This window comes from Panthera leo, chromosome E1 (genome assembly GCF_018350215.1).
Source record: "Panthera leo isolate Ple1 chromosome E1, P.leo_Ple1_pat1.1, whole genome shotgun sequence".
Classification (NCBI taxonomy): domain Eukaryota; kingdom Metazoa; phylum Chordata; class Mammalia; order Carnivora; family Felidae; genus Panthera; species Panthera leo.
The window spans coordinates 9,346,181-9,366,432 of record NC_056692.1 but is presented as its reverse complement, the minus strand read 5'-3'; the positions used below and the strand labels follow the sequence as shown (position 1 = coordinate 9,366,432).

The 20,252-nt window shown below is 48.4% G+C and overlaps 1 protein-coding gene and 1 pseudogene across 1 annotated transcript; both read right to left on the bottom strand.

Moving 5' to 3' along the window:
* Nucleotides 1–403: 403 nt before the first annotated feature.
* On the bottom strand, nt 404–12,985 carry CENPV (centromere protein V). The gene is made up of 5 exons (XM_042916871.1): nt 12,533–12,985; nt 9,767–9,865; nt 8,372–8,441; nt 2,122–2,236; nt 404–806 (listed from the first exon to the last, which is right to left on the bottom strand). Exons 1-5 carry the CDS (start codon nt 12,943–12,945, stop codon nt 682–684), a joined length of 822 nt encoding a protein of 273 aa, XP_042772805.1. The 5' UTR covers nt 12,946–12,985; the 3' UTR covers nt 404–681.
* Nucleotides 12,986–17,188: 4,203 nt separating this feature from the next.
* LOC122206619 lies at nt 17,189–17,921 on the bottom strand (annotated as a pseudogene).
* Between the last annotated feature and the right edge of the window lie 2,331 nt (nt 17,922–20,252).

Genomic DNA, 20,252 nt, shown 5'->3' with positions numbered 1-20,252 from the left:
AGATGGTCAATTTCATGTTATGGGTATTTTACCCCAATTAAAAAAAAAAAAAAAAGAAATCAGGGGTGCCTCAGTGGCTCAGTTGGTTGAGCATTCAACTCTTGGGTTTCAGCTCAGGTCGTGATCTTGTGGTTTCATGAGTTTGAGCCCATCACACTCTGCACTGGCAGGGTGGAGCCTGCTTGGGATTCTCGCTCTCTCCCCCTCTCTCTGCCCCTTCCCCATTTGTGCTGTCTCTCTCTCAAATAAATAAACTTAAGGAAAAAAAAAAAGATTCTCTCTCTCCTTCTGCCCCTCCCCCCTTCTAAAATAATCAATCAATCAATCAATCAATCTGCTATTAAATGACTGGCCTCAGAAGCAAAATCAAAGCGCAAAGACAATGATAAACCGTGGCAACTGCTTTCATGTTAAAAATATTTATTTTTCTAAAAGATCACACAAAAGTTGAGAAGAGAAAGGATACCAACTAGCCTACATCAAAACCCGGGCTGAGGAAGGACAAAGAGCTGCCTAAAGAAACTGGTAGCTAGAGCGAACTGCGAACATCCAGATGGCCGCTGGCCAATGGAGCCGGTGGCCCCAGTCAGCCACATTCACGAGCACCACCGAGGTGCAGCGGGGACAGCAAAGCTGCTGGCCCCCATCGTTCCTCCTTTTCAGGAAGGGCGAAGCAGGAGCTCACTCTTTAGACATGTTCTTGATGGTCTTGTGCTCCTTCATGGCCTTTTCCCAATCGGTGCCATTGAATTCCTCAATGACCACGCTCCGCACGGTGCCCTCATCTAGGCAATGGGGGGCGATTCCTAGGGGAGGGGACACAGAAAAAGCAAGGTCCCAGGTGTGAATGACAGCAGGTACTATGCTGGCTCTTGGACAGACCCACACCCACAAGCGTCGCCGTACTGCCGATCCGTGTATCAACAGCGACACGCTGGTAAAGCTTTGCTTTCCTCACCTCTCAGATGGGGACCAGACTTCCTAAACCAGGGATGCCAAGGTTGGATACCATTCAGTGCCACGCCGAGAGTACAAAGATGCAAGCCTAGAACGATCTGACTGGCGGCCTGAAGAATCCACAGGCCTCTTCCAGGGTTTAGATAGAACTTCCTAAGCATTAAACACCTGCCCACCTTTATAGGATCTTATACCTCCCGAAAGCCTTTCTGGATTAAGGCAGGCAGGAAGGCCTCTCCACGGGACAGATGAGAACAAACGGGAGCTGCTGAACAAATGGGGCGGGGGGGACAAGGGTGCTGTCACGCCCCGCCCCCAACCATAAGGCACAAAACCGCCACGGTCACAGCGGCCCCACCACAGCTCTGGAGGGCGCCAGATCCCAGGGAACACCTGCTGCTTCCCACTCAACTCACACTGCATTTGCGGTCATCCTGAACAAGCGTCCAAAGCTTGCTTCCTCTCCTCAGACCCTAACTGCACCTGAAGAGGGGCTTGGGGATTCTGCTGTGTGTGTTTGAAACAAACGGAGTATTTTAATTTTTTAACATTTTTATTTTTGAGAGACAGAAGACAAAACGTTGAGTGGGGGAGGGGCAGGGAGGGAGACGCAGAATCCGAAGCAGGCTCCAGGCTCCGAGCTGTCAGCACAGAGCCCGACGTGGGGCTTGAACTCACAGAGCTGGAGTCGGATGCTTAACCGAGCCACCCAGGCGCCCCAAACGGAGTAATTTTTTAAATGGCATTATCAATCCTCCACATTCTTGCCTCCTTCACTCCCTTAACCATCACGGGTGTTAAAATTCCCTCCCCTCCCCACCCCCCCCCCCACCCCCCCCCCGGCCCCAACCCCGGCCCGTCTCCTCTTCTCTGTCCACCTTTTAATGTCAGCCCCAGCGACACGCAGCTCTGGCAGAGCCGGCCCAGGAAGGTTTCTGGGCGAATGACCAGAGCCAACCTTCTATGCCATCATTTGAGAAAAAAAAAAAAAAGAACCTTGGCTGAAAGAGCCCTGTTCTTCCATAAGACGCGTGTGGAAGGGCCCGGCCAAGCAAGAGGCAAGCCAAATAGGCCCGCGTTGACCTGGAACAGCCACACGGCGGGTCTCCGTGTCCTCCCACCCCCACCCCCGCCCTGCGCTGGCGGCCCATTCCCTTCACTTACCGAAGCCTCCAGGGTTCGAGCGGGGAGTGTAAAAGCTCTGAACGCCGCATCTCTTACAGAACGTGTGCTGCGCCTTGTGCGTGTTGAACGTGTATGTGGTTATACTCTCTGCTCCCTAAGCAAGAACAGGCAAAATAGATGTTCTCCTTTTACAAAGAGGTGGTTTTTTTTTTTTTTTTTTTTTTTTGGTTTTCTTGGTCATCAAAAAAAATTAAATCTTTTAAAAGGCTCAACGGGGGGGGGGAAGCCCTTTTGTAGGGCTTTCAGGATTATGAGGACATGTCCAATCTCCCGCAGAGACTGGAGGCGGCTCCGGGACAAGGGCCCACCTACGCCGCCCAGAGACACGTCGGCCCTGAGCGTGGCAGCTCACGGCTTCTCTGTCAAGTGCGTTGCCGAACAACTCAGCCTCAAGCGGTCCCGGATCCATGGCAAGACAGCACGTCCCATCAATGTCAGGAAGAGAAAATGCCCGCCTTCCGGGCCTAAAAGGCTCACCCCAGGGACTGGCTCTCCCTGTCCCCAAACAGCACTGCTCGAGATCTTAAGACAAGTGTTGATTTTACTGGAGTTCATCTACTAAGGACAAACTAGGAAAAGAATATTTGCCAGACATCACGGTCAAAGGGCTAATTTCCTTAATGGATAATACAAACGGGAAACTGGGCAGAAGGACACGAAACCGGGCAAACAGAGAAAAGGGAAAGCAAATCACTCTGCCACCTATGAAATGATATTCGCGCTCATGAACTGCAAGGTTATTTTTTTCACTGGCGGGTGGGCCAAAATAAAAGTTGGTTAACTTGGTACACGCGCTCTCAAATACCAGCCATGGGGACGTAAATTGCTAACATTTGGCAACATCTACCAAAATTGAAAAACACATCCTTTAGCACAGAAATTCCACTTCTAGAACTTTATCCTGCCATCAAAATTGCACGTCCATCCAAAGGTACGTACGCAGATACTACAGCACTGTTGAAAACAAGGCTACAGATAATTGGAAAAACGGAAAACGGCCATCAAAACAGAACACTGGTCACAGCAATGATGGACACCCATGAAACGGGGACACTGCAACTTTGAGAAAGAGTGAGACAGTTCTACTTCCAAATACTAACATGGAACAAACTCCAAGGTTGAACATTAATTGAGAAACGAGATATGAAATAACTTGTGTAGTAGATTATCATTTCCATTTTATTACCCTATTTGTTTGTGTACGTATGTATTTATTTGACCATTTCTGTTGTTTTCTTTTCATGTTTATTTTGGAGAGAGGGACAGAGCCAGACAGAGCACGAGCACGGGAGGGGCAGAGAGAGAGAGGGAGATACAGAATCCGAAGCAGGCTCCGGGCTCCGAGCCGGCAGCACAGAGCCCGACGCGGGGCTCGAACCCACGAACCGTGAGATCACGGCCCGAGCTGAAACCAAGAGTCGGCCGCTTAACCCACTGAGCCGCCCAGGCGCTCCCCCCCCCCCCCCCAACATACTCCTCTTAACCTGACCTCTCGGTACCAGTCCTTCCGTTGTGAAACGGGTTGTCTGAGGACACCACACTCGACCGACTTTCCTCCGTCCCCCGGTGGCCATCCTTCTCAGGCCCCTCCGCCCAAGCCTCTGAGCGTCGGCAACTCAGTCTCACAGTTCAATGCTTCAGCAGCGGCAACTCCGCTCGCTGTCAACTCCAGACCGGCGCCCCCAGCTGCCCGTTTCCATCTCCGTCTCGGTGAATGTCTACCCCGTCCTCAGTTGGACTTTTCCGAGAAAGAATCCCCGCGGCCAGCGCTCCCGCACGCCTGCTCCTCCCCCGGGAGCTGACCTCACCATCGCCGAGCTGCTGCTCGGGCCCCACAGCGTGGATGTGACTCCGACGCCTCTTTCCCCCTTCTCCACGTCCACCCTTTGTCTAACCCCGTTCACCCTTCCCCTGAAGCGGTGGCTCTCCGAGTGTGGTCCCAGGACGGGCAGCATCACCGTCACCCACGAACTTGCAAGAAAGGTCAATTCTTGGGCCTCCCCTCCCAGCCCTACGGCGATCTCCTTTAACACGCCCTCTGGCTGACCCTGCACTCACTGAAGCTTGAGAGCCACCGCTCGGAAATAAACCCCAAATATCTATTTTCCTTCTGTCGCCATGACTACCACCCCAATCCAGGCTCCCGTCACCTCTCCCTTGCCCCCCCCCCAGCAACCTCCTGGCTGCCTGTCTCCGTGCTTACCCCCTCACAATCCATTCCCCACACAGCCGCCAAAGCGAGCTTTGAAATCGTCCAAGCGGGCCTTGTCACCACCCTGCTCGAAACCCTCCACGGGCTTCACACGGTCTCCTTGTCTGGTCCCATTTCTGTCCCTGATGCCATCTGGGTCCGCTCCTTCACCTGCACCCCACAGAGCACCCGTCTGGCCGCTGTTGAGCTCCTTAGACGTGCCAAGCACGTGCCCCTCTGCGACAAGCACTCCCTTTGCCTGGGACACTCTTCCAGCCCCGGCCCCCCCCACGTCTTCGCCATGTAGACCCCAGCCAGACCTTCCCTAACCTATCTACACTAGCCACCCAGCAACCTTCTATCACATTGCTCTATTTTAACTTTCCACATGGCCTTACTGGACTTTTTCTTATTTATCTGTCTGCCCACCTAAAACACATAAACTAAGAGAACAAGGGCCTTGTCTGTCGAGTTGGCTGCTGGGTTTCAGTGGGTCGGTGCTGGGCCATGCGGGGTGTCCCAGAAATACTTGTTGAATGAAGAGGTTTTGCACTTAATTAAAAATCAAACAAACAAAATCACTCCTTCCACAGGCTAGGGCTGAGTATGTTGCTCTAGGGCACCAGGAAAATGCAGGAGTGGCAGGCCTAAGGAGGAAAAAAGTATCAATTCCAAGACCCAAGAGCCAATGGCTGTACCTGCTGACGCCTTCGGGAACCATCTGTCACAGGTGCTCAGGGACGAAGCTGAACTGGGGCCACAGCCTCCAGCAGGCTTCCGAGGAGAGCACAGTGGCATTCTACGGGTTTACAGGAAAGATGGAGAAGTGTGCTGCCCGGGCGTGCCCCTCCTCTCCCGGGCGCCCCCACAAAGGATCAAGGGGCAAACAAAGAAAAGGAGACAAATAAGCCCCAAGCGTCTGGGATTAAAAATCTCACTAACCAGGAAAGACCTTCACTCATTCATTCATTCACTCAGGTTTTCCTCCCAGACCCCGAGGGCCTGTTCGATGCCACGCCCACAAGACCGGAAGCTGACAAAAGGTGGCACTTGGGAGACCCTAATAAAGGAGACACATGGAAACACAGTATTACACCAAAGCACAGAGAAGTCTGTCAGACCACAGGAGGGGCAACGGGGACCGCGGGTGCAACTGAATCCCCATCCTACCCCGTATTAGCACCGGTGTGCCAAAGCCTTTTTTAAAAAGGTTATATTCTTTGACCAGAGATTTTATTTCCAAGAGAATTGATCCTAAAGGAATTGCTAAATTACCAAAGATTTATACACGGGGAGGTTCATCACAGTGTTGTTTGTAACTGGGGGGAAAACTGCACTCAACCTAGAAGTTCAAATACAGGAATATGGTACATTCACGTAACAAAATATGCTGCAAATACAGGAATGGCAGTATAGATACATTAGGAAATGATTGGGTGGGGGGAGAGGTTCAGGGGCTGAAGGACAATGGAGGGAAGATCTACTTTTGTACCTTTCAAAACCTCCACCCAGCACAAAAGAGTTCCCCAAAATAGTAAAGTTAAAACGTGTTTAAATCAGCAAGATCCATCAACATGCTGCCTACAAGAGACTCACTTCAGACCTAAGGACACATGTAGAAGGAAAGTGAAGGGACAAAAAAACATTTACCATGCAAATGGAAGCAAAAAGAAAGCTGGAGTAGCAAGACTTCCATCAGAAAAAACAGACTTTAAAACAAAGAGACGGGGCGCGCCTGGGTGGCTCAGTCGGTTAAGTGTCCGACTTCAGCTCAGGTCATGATCTCGCGGTTTGTGAGTTCGAGCCTCACGTGGGGCTCTGCCAGGAGCCTGCTTCAGATTCTGTGTCTCCCCCTCTCTCTGCCCCTCCCCCGCTCATGCTCGCGCGCGCGCGCTCTCTCTCTCTCTCATAAACAAACATTTAAGAAAAGAAAAATTTTAAAACAAAGAGACAAAGACACTACAAAATGATAAAGGAACGATCCAACGGAGTAAATAATTGTAAATATCTATGGACCCAACATGAAAGCACCTAAATTCATCGAGCAACTATTCACAGACATAAAGAAATGGACGGTAATACAATCATAGGGGAGGCCTTCACGCCCCACTTATGTCAATGGATAGATCACTTGGACAGAAAATCAACAAGGAAACAGTGCCTTTGAAAAATAATTCGAGCATATGGCACTGAGTCTACTTCTGAGCCTCTATTCCTTTCTATTGATCCACATCTCTGACCATGTAACACTACCCTGATGACTACGTCTACACAATAAGCCTTCTTCACACAATAAGCCTTCGGGTCAAGCGGAGTTACTTTGTTCCACTTCATTGTTCTCTGTGGAGATTGTTTTAGGTATTTTAGGGCCTGTGTGTGTTTCCCAATAAATTTTATAGTTAATCTTGCCTATGTCTGCAAAAGGCCTCCTGGGGTTTTGACAGAAATTGCATTAAACCTATAGGCAGGCAGGGTGGGGAGAAGGAACATCAATACTATGTTGCCATCCACAGACACATGGTGTCTGTCCACTTACCCAGTTCTTCTCAATAACTTCATCAACCTTCTATGATATTCAGGACACAGATCAGGGAAGCATTTTGTTAACTGAACACCTAAGTATTTAACTTTCTTTGCATTACTTCAAATGGTATGATGGTCTCAATTTGTTTCTTAATGTCCATTATTTGTATTGGAAATGCACTTGATTTTGAAAACTGGGATATAATTCACACACCATAAAATTCACCATTTTAATGTTTATTGCTGCATTATTTACAATAGCCAAAATATGGAAACAACCTAAGCATCCGCTGATGAGTGAATGGATAAAGAGGTACGGTGTACAGACACACACGCACACACACACACACAAACACACACACACAATGGAATACTATTCAGCCATTAAAAAGAATGAAATCTTGCCATTTGCAACAGCATGGATGGACCTTAAGGGAATTATGGTAATTGAAATAAGTCAGAGAAAGACAAATACTGTATAATCCCATTTACATGCAGAATTTAAAAACAAAACAAAAAACTAAGCTTAAGATTGGTGGTTGGCAGAGGCAAGGGGGTGGGTAGTCAAAATGGGCGAAGGAGGTCAAAAGCTACAAACTTTTGGTTACAAACAGGCCTGGAAATGTAACGCACAGCATGGTGACTATAGTTAACAATGCTGCTGCTGTGTATTTGAAAGCTGCTAAGAGAAGAAATCTTAAAAGTCCTCGTCACAAGATGGGGCACCTGGGTGGCTCAGGTCATGATCTCACCATTTGTGAGTTCGAGCCCCACGTCGGGCTCTGTGCTGATGGCTCAGAGCCTGGAGCCTGCTTCGGATTCTGTGTCTCCCTCTCTCTCTCTGCCCCTCCCCCGCTCACGCTCTGTCTCTCTTTCTCAAAAATAAATAAAACATTAAAAAAATTAAAAAAAAAAAAAGTCCTCACCAGAAGAAAAAAAATATTCTGTATGGGCGGTGACAGATGTTAACTAGACTAACTGTGCTGACCATTTTGCAATATATACAAATATTGAATCATTATGATGTACCCCTGAAACTGTTATATATCAACTATACCTCAACAGAAATTTTAATTCCTCATTAAACAAAGTTTTTAAGTCATATATTTTTCATGGGGAAATGATAAAATGTTGGTTATACAACAGAAAAAAAAGATAAAATCCTACTCTGGTAACCTATACAATATTATTATTATTTAGTTGTATTTACCCACATAGAAAATAATGCACGAGGATCTATACCCAAATGTAACAGTAGTTACCTTTGGTTGATGGGATTTGGGTAACCGTATTTATTTTTTGATTCTATTTTTAACGTTTCTACAGTCACATCAAACCTTCATCCAAAATCTCAAGGGGGAAAATAATATAGCCTTGTAGAAATACACGTGAAACCTGGGGTGACAAGGAAAATGAAGGCCCCCTGAAGAGGTCCTGCTGTGCTCCCCGAGTCTCGCACTCCACAGGGGACCCGCCGGGAGTCAGGGGCTCCTCCCACCTGCTCTTAGCACTAACCTTCAGGAGCTTGAAGCGAGAAGCTGGGACAATGAAGTGTCTATTCTGTTTCTTCTTGCAAATGCTGCAGCTACAAAAAAAAAGAGCAGTTCCCAGATTGTGAAACCAGCACCCCCCACCCCCCACCAGTATGTCCCCAGAGGTGAAGCCCCTGTCAGCACCGTTCAGGGAAAGGAGAGCTCACACAGATGGACGGGCCACCGGGGGTCTCGGCTCAGCGGTCAAAGCTGCATACCCCTCGGAAAACCGGACCGTCAAGACCACATTCCTGCTGCCTACCCCCCCCCGACACCCCCCCCCCCACACACACCCTATTACAGTGAAGGGAACTGTTGGATTCTAGAAAAACTTAGAAAACAAACGTCAGGCATGGGTACCATCTTATGCCTCCGGGATCCCCACACCTAAAGTGGACGAGGCGGTTTGGGTTTCCTGCTTCCTCATCTGTACATCACAGAAAGCCTGGCCTCCGAGTCGGATGAATCCTCGGAATGACCATCTTCGGAATCAAATCTAAATCCCCCTTTTCCGTCCGCCTTTGAGAAAAAGGTCGGATTTCATATAGAATCCTCTAACAGACTGTCCCCACGGTGCTGCTTCTCCAATCTGGACTCTACCGCTAGCAGCCTGGTCGGTTCTCCATGCGAGTAATTCCGTGGTGTTTATGTATCATCCCTATGTGATTCAGGGACTGCACCGTCGAGGGGGCAAAAAAGGACCGGACCCCGTTGAACAACTAGTTGCCTGCTAACTATGGGTTCAGAAGCCACAGCCTGTCGTGCCTTTGTTTTATGACAACTGGCCTGGGAAGGTGCTAGAAGCGGGCCCTCCGTGAATCCTGCTGGGACCATCTGCCTCATCCAGAACAGAGCCCGAGGGCCTGGAGCATGGAAGCTTCCAGGTGTGCACAGCCTCCACTCGTATCCCCCCGCTTACCCCCACCTCTAGACTCCTGTGAGGACTGTGCCCAACCAAGGCTTGTCATTCCGTGCCCAGCCTGACCTGCCTCCAGCTAACTGCTCTGTGTCAACCCTCCACCGGTACAGTCTGAGGGGTGATGCTGGGAGGCATAAGCCTGGAGGGCCCTGCTCTGTGTCACCCGGGGAATGTACTGTAGGAGTGAGCTCGCTTGTGTGCTCGCTCTCTCTCTCTCTCTTTCTCACAGAGCAGGCTCGGTTATTTTTAGCTTCCCCCCATGTTTAAAAAAAAATATATTACCGAAAACATCTAGTATATACAAAAGGGAAAAAAAAATAGAAGGAACCCTTACGTACCCATCACCCGAGGCCAACAGCGATGAGCTGGTGGCCAACGCTGTCTCCCCGGTACCCTGACTCCCCAGGTGATGTTTTAACTCTCAAGTCCCCGCCAGCAACTCGGGAAGAGAAAACTCACTTGCAGTCAAAGATGTGCAAGTCCGCCGAGGCCCAAACTTCAAAACGAACCGCCCCACAGTGGCAGCCTCCGGTGTGTTTCACCAGGCCCTGGTATTCGCTACGGGAAACAAAAAATCAGAAAGATAAGGAGTTCTGGACAGTCAGGCAGGACCTTGTTGCACAGCTCACGCTTTCTCTCTCTCTCTCTCTCTCTCTCCTTGTTGGAACAAGGAAGCAGGATGGGACAAAAGTCTTCTCTTGAGGAGGTACTGGCAATGCTATAAAAGAAAGGCCTTTTATAAAGGTCTTTTCGATGACCTCTCGTTTAAAAAATTTCTTATATTCTATTAGGTCGCAAAAATAAAACATTCCAAAAATATGCACCATGGGACTTGGGTAGAGGATCCTGATCCCACCCACTCAAACATGTGTATTTACATGTCGAAGACTTACCTGGATTTTTTAATTTTAATTTTTAAATGAGCTAGACACCCGGGAGAGAACAGTGAGATACAGCAGACAAGGCTCCTGGCCCTGGCAACCATAGGCAGCCATCAAAGAAATGACCCAAGTAGTATTTAAGGGACTGTGGTAGTACAAGCCGCTAGGAAAAAGTAAAACAAGGGGACCTGAATCTGGTAGTTGGGAAAAGGCTTCTTCTGAGAAGAATTCTGGAATGTTTGCTACACTCCCCACCAGTATCTTGCATATACAGGACTCTTTACAGAGCTATACGTACACATTACATTCTTTTTAAGTTTATTTATTTATTTTGAGAGACAGAGAGCACACGAGCGAGGGAAGGGCAGAGAGACAGTGAGAGAGAGAATTCTGAGCAGGCTCCATACTGTGAGAGCAGAGCCCCATGTGGGGCTTGAACCCACCAACCATGAGATCATGACCTGAGCTGAAACCAAGAGTCGGACACTTAACCAACTGAGTTACCCAGGCGCCCCATATGACATGCTATTTTAATCCTTTTAAAACATATGTAAGCCAGGCCCTTAACTGAACTTTATTAAGCTTGATAAGTAACATCAAATTGCACTCCAAAAGGGCTGAACACTTCTCAGCAATGAGAAAACCTTTCACTGTCCCTGCTCGAGGAATAATTACTGGAAAAAACAACATGCAGTTTTATTTTGCATTTTTTTTTTTTTTTTGGTTATTCCACGTTTCTTTACAGGTTGAATCAGTGAACTTGTATTTAAAATCTTTCCTGCACATACAAATAACGCTCATTGTAAAAAAAAAAAAAATTAAAACATTACAACATTTGATAATGTTAAAAAAGAAAGCCTCCTATAATCTTAACACCCGGAGCGATCCACAGTTAACTATATGCAATAGATTCCTGCAGACTTCTTTCTATACAATAATATTTTCACAAAACAGTGCGGAGTTATGCATTGTTTTTGCATGTAAGTTAATTTAGTGAGTTTTGGTTTTTTAAAATGAGTGTCCGCACTCAAACCAATCTGACAGGTAAAAACAAAACAAAACGAGCTCCCTTGTCTGTTAGCATTTTAAAATCATTTTCTTGACCACTTATCAAGTTTGTTTTAAAGTAAAAATTTACTACAAGTGTGAGTTTTACATTTCATGGGGTCTTTATAGCCCTTACACCTAGCAATGGGCAGCACATCATAGGGGCTCAAAAATGTTTAATGACGAATGTAAAAAAAAACAAAAAACAAAAAACTGTTCAGCCTGCAGTCCAAGACGATAAATCAGAAAGTGAAGCACACAGGTAACCAAATATTTCACCTCCGAGATGACGCACCCTAACCACTTTCTTCTGGATTAAGGACAAAAGAACATTTTTTGATCAGGAAAAGGCGTAACCCTCGGGTTGTTATGCAATTGTTAGGTCGGCCTGGTTTTTCCTGTGGTTTTGACTGCTCTTCGTAATTCATAAAATCACGGACACGGAGCTAGATTATCAGGGTGCTAAAATATTTCTCCGCAGCACAACTGTCCTACGGGGCAGGGATCCAGATGCTCCGGCAGCCGCTGCCGGAGTTCATAGCTGGTTTCTAACACCGCGGACACTCTGAAATCCTCCCCTGGCCCCATCCGTCTCAGGTCCTGGGGGTTCTTCTCCCGCTGGAGCAACGCTGGGGGAGCGCGAAGGAGAGCGGGCCACCCAGGGGCATCGAGGCCCCCCTCCCTCCGCTTAGGTACCCGCGAAGCCGTCCCGGATGCCGAGCATCTCTTCGCGCGCGCTTCTCTCGGGATCAATACCCCCTCCCCCGCACTCCGCTCCCTCCCAGGGAGCGCCGGGAACAATAACGGGATCTCGCCTCCCGGTTGGTTCCAAACTATTCCAGCTTTTCTGCCCACCCGCCGGCCTCTCCCTGCCCCCCTCTCTCCAAAAACACGTGCGCAAATATAAAAAGCGACCCGGGTAGGAGCACAAAGTCGTGGGCTGTATCGTCTCCTCGCTGGGAAAGGCCCCCGCACCCTCGGCGCGCCCAGACGAGGGACAACGTCCCGAGCACGATGGCTGTCCCCGGGAAAGACCCTTTGTGTCCCAGGACGCGGCGCGGCTCTTCTCACGCTCCGGGACGCAGTGCCCCGTCAAGGGCCGCACGCCGGCCCCGAGCCAAGCCTCGCGGCCGTGCCACTTAGAGACGCGCCCGGTGCTAGCACCCGGGAACGCGGGGGTCACGGTGCGGGAAAGGACGCGGAGCCGAAAACCTGCCCCGGCCCGCGCGGCAGCCGCTCTCGCGCTGAGGGCGTCCGCGTGGCGCCGGGTCCCGCGCCCGGCCCCGGCCGCACTCACAAGGTGTCCAGCAGCAGCTTGGCGGCGCCCTCGAAGGTGAGTCTGTGTCGCTTCTGGAACGTCTCCCAGCGCTCCCGCTGGTCGCCCAGGTCGGGCAGCGAGGCAGCGGGCGAGGCGGGGGGGGGCGGCGGCGGCGGCGGCGGCGGCGGCGGCGGCGGCGGCGGCGGGAGCAGAGGCAGCTCCGGCGGCGGCTGCCCGGGGCCCGCCTCCTGGGCCCGCGGCGACGACTGCGTCGGCCGCCGCTTCGCCGACGGCTGCCTCGCCGCCGCCCTGCTCTCGCCCCCGGCCTGGCCCGTGGAGCGCCGGGAGCGGCTGGCGCTGGGGGCCGAGGGGGCGGCCGCGGGGGCCCCGGAGGCTCCCGGCCGCTTCTGCACGCGTGGCTTGGCGGCCGCGCCGCTTCTCGCCCGCCGCATGGCTCCCGCAGCCAGGCGCGCAGGCCTCGCCGCCCGCGCGTCCCCGCCGCCCCGCGCGTCCCCGTGCCGCCCCGCGCGCGTCTCCGTCCGCCAACCAACCGACCCGCCCAGGGGGCGCTGCACCCGCGGCCGGGGCCCCGGCCGGGGGCACCTGGCTGCCCCCCTTACCCCTCCCCCCGCCCCCGGGGCTGCAAGTTACAGCCCACGCTCTCCCGCCCGCCTCAGGGCCTGCACCTGCCCGCTCCACCCTGCAGGCCTAACGGGACGGCGCCTCGGGCCTCCGCTCGCGACACCCACAGCCCACTGGCACCTGCGGAGGAGACTCCGTCCCCTCTGATTCCCTACATTCTTGATCTGGAGAGTCCAGGGTCAGCCCTGAATGCACAGCCACATCGGAGCGGCCAGCCTGGAGTAACTTCGTCTCCAAGAGGAGGGCATTACCTACCTTGCAGGAGCCATCGTGCACCTGAAATGAGCTCATGCGTGTAGATGGCCAGGCACCTGCTGTCTGCCAGACAAATAGCAGGTGAAATCGTGGCTCTTAAACTTGGTCTCTCTTGCCAGATTATGAAACAGATTTTTTTAAATGTTTATTTGTTTGAGATAGCGCAAGTTGGGGGAGGGGGGTAGAGGCAGAGGCAGAGGAAGAGAGAAAGAGATTATCCCAAACAGGCTCCGCACTCCGAACGCAGACCCGTCCCGGGAGCTGGGGCCCACGAACCAAGAGATCATGACTGGAGCGGAAACCAAGAGTCAGACATCCAACTGACTGAGCCACCCAGGCCCCAACAGATTGTTTTTTTTTAATTTAGTAAATGAATGAACGGCAGCAAATCCCACAGGACAGCACCAAAGTTTCAAGACAAAAATCACAGGAACCACTGATGGCGCCCAGGTATTTGCTAAACCTATTCCTTGCTCTATTTTATTCCTATCTTCAAAGAAATACCATTTTGTTTTACTCATTCTTCTACTGTTTTATTTTCTACTTCTTTAATTTCGACTTTCCTCTTTATTAACACTATTTTTACCTTATTAGTTTAATAGTTTATTGAATTAAATAGTTTATTTTTAGTATTTTTTGGTAACCAAAATATTAATGTTTATTTATTTTTCAGAGACAGAGACAGAGCAGGAGTGGGGGAGGGGAAGAGAGAGAGGGAAACACAGAATCTGAAGCAGAATCTGAAGCAAGCTCCAGGCTCTGAGCTGTCAGCACAGAGCCGGATGCGGGGCTCAAACTTGTGAACCCAGAGATCATGACCTGAGGAGAAGTTGGACGCTCAACTGACTGAGCCACCCAGGCGCCCCGGTAAGCAAAATATTAATGACTATACATTTTCCTCTGAGTATGGCTTTAACTGTGTCCAATAGAGTTTCATACGAAGTGGGGTTTTTTTTCTTAAAAATTTCCAAATAATCTATAGTTTCAGTTTTTCCTATTTTCTTTATTGAAAGTATGTATAGTTTATATACAGCAAAATGCAGATATTTTAAAAGCAAAGCCTATGTAACCACCACCAGTTCAAAGATAGAACATTTCCAGCACTCCAGAGAGCTTCTCTCAGGTAAAAGAAAACAGGGGATTCCTATCCTGATTTCTATCACATAGGTTAGTTTTACCTATTCTTGAAATTCATGTTAGAGGGCGCCTGGGTGGCTTAGTCGGTGTCTGACTTTGCCTCAGGTCATGATCTCATGGCTCGTCGTTCACAGGTTCGAGCCCCAAGCCCCATGGGTTCAAGCCCTGGGTTCAAGCCCTGAGCCCCGCATCGGGCTCTGTGCTGACAGCTCAAAGCCTGGAGCCTTCTTTGGATTCTGTGTCTCCCTCTTTCTCTCTCCCTGCTCACATTCTGTCTCTCTCTCAAAAATGAACGTCAACAATTTTTTAAAAAACATCTTGTACTCTTTTATGTCTTATATCTCTCACTCAGCATAACGTTCTTGAGAACCATCCATGCTGTTTTGTGTATCAATTGTTTTTTTAATTACTAGGTAATATTTGACTTCTAAGTACATCGCAGTTTATTCTCCTGCTGATGGACATCTGGGTTGTTTCCAGTTTGGAGACAGTTAGGCAAGGAAGCTGCCATTTACATTTACTCTTGTGTACAAGTCTTTCTGTGAACCCGTTTCACTATATACATGGGAGTGGACTTGCTGGGTCCTAGATTATGTTTTTGTAAGAACTGCCAGTTTTGCAGAATGGCTGTTCCATTCTATACTCCACCAGCAGTGTAGGAGAGCATCAGTTGCTTTACACTCTCACAACATTCAGTATTGTCAGTCTTGTTAATTTTTTTTCTTTTTTAATGTTTATTTATTTTGAGAGAGAGACAGCATCAGCAGGGGAGGGGCAGAGAGAGAGGAGAGAATCCCAGGCAGGCTCTGCTCTGTCAGCACAGAGTCCGGTGCAGGGCTCAAACTCAGGGAATATCTAGTTGTTGATCTACTTAGCTATCCTTACACCAAGGCCACTCTGTCTCACTTGGCTTAGTCTCGAAATCAGAGGAAGCCCTCCAGATTTGGTCTTCTCTGAGATTGGGTTAGCCTTTCTAAGTCCTGTGAGTTTCCATATAAAGTATAGAATCAGCTGTTATCTCTACAACAACAAAAAAAAGCCTGCTTGATACTCTGTGCCATCAACCATTATCCTATGAAAATCACTCATTTTCTCAAATATACCTAACTTCATTCCATTAATTTATATTGTTTCACTACTACTCATCTGAGAGGTAGACTATTTTTTCCTATTATGCTAGTCACTCTTGATTGAATCAATGTTATTCCCAGGGTCAGACACCTCTTTAATTGCCTTCTTCTTGGGTTCTGGATGTGCAATAACTCTGAATTGTTTTCTCCATTTCAAGCTACCTTAACAGTATGATGTGTTTACTTTTTTTTTTTTTTTTTTTGAACACAGTGAATCGCTCTTATTTCGGTATGCATCCACATCTCAGCATTTAGTGGTCCTGAACAGAAAAGTGGAAAAACGCAGCAATTTGCCAGGAAGTCAAGCCCGCCAATTTCGGGGATCTGCTGTGCACACCGAGTTCTTTTTTAATCCCTGCTGAGGACCGTGAGAAACAGCAGCACCAAAACCAAAGTATGCACCGAATTCAAGGTTCTTTTTGTTCCAGTTGCCACATTCCAAACTAGACCCAAACGGATTGCAAGATGCCCGCATGAGAACCCTGTGTAAAACTTCTTCAATTTTTAAAAGCAAAAGCAATTGCAGGAAAAGAAAATTCATTCAGAGGGATCGTGTGTGCTTACCAGTGTCTTCTGCGGCCTTTCTCCAAGTTTAACCACCAAGAACTTTGAGAGCTGGCAGGTGTGAGTACCCCTGGTGACTGTTCTTTTCACTTTATCAAAACCTGAGCTAAAAAACCGCACGCATCAGCTGACGATGACAGCAGAGGGTGGCAGGGCTGAGGACCCAATATTCATTCCCAGGCTGGTGGAGAGTAAATGTGGTTCCAAAACTAAATGAGGGAAGTCAGAGACTCTTTCCAACCTTACCTGATGGCTTCTGGCCAAAGCAAGGAAGTATTCTGGAAAGTGTTGGGTGGTGATGGTACAAAAAGGGAGTTGAGGAGGAGGAAGGAAAAAGCAGCACCCCTCGACTAAGGTGGGGGAGAAGATACGGGGAGAGCCCTGAATTCCTCACCAAAGGCCAATGTCAGAGGGGAGCAGGGGGGGTTACAATCTATGCTTCGGCCACGGGTGGTGGTGGAAAGTGAAGAAGGGACAATGGCTGGGGGGGGGGGGGCATCATTTAAGACTTAAAAAAAGCAGGGGTGCAGCTGGAGCACCCCCACGCACCCAGCAGTAGTCCCACAGGCTGTGACCTGAAACCTTCACACCTACTCTATCTAGCAAGCCACCCCAAGCTGGAGGGCTGTTGCAGGGAGGGAGGGAGGGAGGGAGGGAGGGAGGCAGGCAGGCAGGCAGGCAGGCAGGGAGGCAGGGGGAGGAGAAGGGGAGGAGGCAGAGACCCCAGGCCATGTAATCAGCAGCAAGGTGATTGTGTGATGTGTCTTTTCACAGTTGAGTTAGATGTGCCCCACCAGTTATGATGGGAACCAATTTATGACGGGAACCAGAAGTTCAACTATGTGGACAGTGGTTACACTTGACAGGATGATTCCTTATAGCACAACTTATATATTTTAAATGGACAAAAAAATTAGTGTCGTTTACAGTATCTTAAGATAAATTGCCTTTGAATGGGAGCTTCCTTTCCAGTACTTTGAGGTCTACAAGACGTATCTAGAAAATTTACTACCGTGGAAAATGAAGACTGCTTAAATCGAATGGGAGGGGGGTAGGGGAGGGCCTGTGGTTTTTCTTTTTAATTGCCGTAACACTGTCCTTCGGGCGGCCGAGGGAGTTTCATGTTTTCTTTAGACGTCGTTAGGCGCCGGAGCTCTTGCAGGACGACTTTGATGCTATATGAATTCTGCCATTTTGCTGGCACTGATACGGCTCTTGGGTCCACCACTCCATTAGAACTATTAACTCCATTCATATTAATTTTTGTTACAAATCTTACAAAGGGGGGGTGCTTCTGGGCATTTAGGTCCCCATTCTATTTTAAGGCTGTATATTCAGTTTTCATAAATTGTTCTTGGAGGCCCAATTCTCATCCCTGTCCATCTTGTAAGTGTCATGTCTTCATCATCTTCTAGACCCAGCTAACTGTGCCATCTCCTACTCCTTTCTGGCCTCCTTCCAGTTCTTCCAACAATCGAAAATTGCGACGGACTTTTACTCCCGAGCCCGTGGTGGCTGCCATCTTGCGTCGCTGTCGCTCCTACTTTTTTTTTTTTAAGATTTGTTTACTTTTGAGTGAGAGAGAAAATGCAAGCGGGGGAGGGGCAGAGAGAGAGAGGGAGACACAGAATCCAAAACATTTTACCTACTCATACCCCCACCTCTTAACCCAGATCAAAGGTTTAGAGGAGCCGGGTCGCCTGGGTGGCTCAGTTGGCTAAGCACCCGACTTTTGATTTAGGCTCAGGTCATGATCTCACTGTTCATGAGATCGAGCCCCATGAGATCGAGATGACCCTCTTTGCTGTCAGTGTGGATCCTGCTTAAGATTCTCTCTACTCCTCTGCAGCTCGTGTGCACATACTCTCTCTCTCTAAAAATAAATAGGGGCGCCTGGGTGGCTCAGTCGGTTAAGTGTCCAACTTCAACTCAGGTCATGATCTCATAGCTCTTGAGTTCGAGTCCCACACAGAGCCTGGAGCCTGCTTCAGATTCTGTGTCTCCCTCTCCCTCTGCTCCTCCCCTGCTCGTGCTCTGTCTCTGTCTCACAAAAATAAACAAACGTTTAAAAAAATCAAATAAATACACATGTAAAAAAAAAAGTTTGTGCCTGGCTGGGTCAGTTGGTAGGACATGTGACCCTCGATGTCAGGGTCATGAATTAAAGCCCTCCATTGGTTGTAGAGATTACTTAAGTAAGTAAGTAAGTAAGTAAATAAATCTTTACCAAAAAAAAGTTTAGAAACTGCAATTTTATTCCTCATTTTCCCATCCATTCTCAGGCTCAACTCCTCTTATGTGCATATTTTTTAAGTAGGCTCCCTGTGGTGTGGAACTTGAACTCATGACCCTGCGATCAATATCTGAACTGAAATCAGGAGTTGGACACTTAACCAACCAGCCACCCAAGGCACTCCTTAAGAGTATCTACTTTTTTTTTTTTTTGAGAGAGAGGGCGCAAGTTAGCCAGGGGCAGAGAGAGAGAGAGAGAGAGAAAGAGAAGCAGGGCTCACCTAGAGGTCCTGTTTTTACCCAAAGCAGGGCTTCACCCTGCTTTCTCTTTACCCAAAGCTTACCCGATGTGGGACTCGAACTCACCGACTGTGAGATCATGACCTAAGCCAAACTCAGATGCTTAACGACTGAGCCACCCAGGCACCCAAGAGTATCTTCTATTTGAAAACTCTTCACTGAACAACTGCCTTGTCACCTCCGAAAGTTGCTGCTGAGCCTGGCAGTCAACATGTTGAATGAATAAATTGTCCATTAAAATAATAATAATAATAATTTTTTAAAGAAAAAGGAAAAATAGGGGCACCTGGCTGGCTCAGTCAGAAGAGCATGACTCTTGATCTCGGGGTCCTGAGTTCGAGCCCCATGTTTGGCATAGAGATTACTTAAAAAATGAATGAATGAACGAATGAATGAGTAAACTTTAAAGATATTTTTTAAAAATATTAAAAAAAATTTTTTTTTAATGTTTATTTATTTTTGAGACAGAGAGAGACAGAGCATGAATGGGGGAGGGTCAGAGAGAGGGAGACACAGAATCCGAAACAGGCTCCAGGCTCCGAGCTGTCAGCAGAGAGCCCGACGCGGGGTTCGAACCCACGGACAGTGAGATCATGACCTGAGCCGAAGTCGGACGCTCAACCGACTGAGCCACCCAGGCGCCCCTAAAAAATATTTTTAAGAAGAAAATGAATGTGGCAATGAGAAAGAATTAAATATGGCCTTTTGTAGCAACGTGGATGGAACTGGAGAGTGTGATGCTAAGTGAAATAAGCCATACAGAGAAAGACAGATACCATATGGTTTCACTCTTATGTGGATCCTGAGAAACTTAACAGAAACCCATGGGGGAGGGGAAGGAAAAAAAAAAAAAAGAGGTTAGAGTGGGAGAGAGCCAAAGCATAAGAGACTCTTAAAAACTGAGAACAAACTGAGGGTTGATGGGAGTGGGAGGGAGGGGAGGGGGGGTGATGGGTATTGAGGAGGGCACCTTTTGGGATGAGCACTGGGTGTTGTATGGAAACCAATTTGACAATAAATTTCATATATTGGAAAAAAAAAATGAAAAAAATAAAGTAGTGAAAAAAGGAAAAGATGTAACTACATCTAGTACAAAATTAATTATTCACAAGTACTGTACTCTTTCTTCATCTACCCAATATTGAGATCTCTTTTCTAATATAATTATCAACCTATTAGAGAACTTTAAGGATTTTCCTCAGCCCACATCCAGGGGCAATAGATTGAGCCCTTGAGCATCCACTATTATCTTTCTTCTGCCCCAAAAGATGAATGGCATTTTGTCTGGGAATAAGATTCTCGGCTCTTAGTTGCAGCTTCTTTTCTGTTTGTAGATATTCTTCCCCCGTCTTCTTGTTTCCAGTGCAGCAAATGAGAATTCTCATGCTAGATTTATTTGCTTTCCTTTTTAAAAATAGCCTCTTCCTTCAGTGTGAAAACTTGCACAGTTCTCCTGTTACCCATGAGGTTCAGGAATTTTGCCAGAATATGTGTACATG

Coding starts and splice junctions, on each gene's coding strand:
- CENPV (XM_042916871.1), bottom strand. CDS start 12,945: ATGCGGCGGGCGAGAAGCGGCGCGGCCGCCAAGCCACGCGTGCAGAAG. Junction 9,866..12,532: donor AAGCTGCTGCTGGACACCTT/GTGAGTGCGGCC, acceptor TGTTTCCCGTAG/CGAATACCAGGGCCTGGTGA. Junction 807..2,121: donor CTCGAACCCTGGAGGCTTCG/GTAAGTGAAGGG, acceptor CCCCTCCCCTAG/GAATCGCCCCCCATTGCCTA.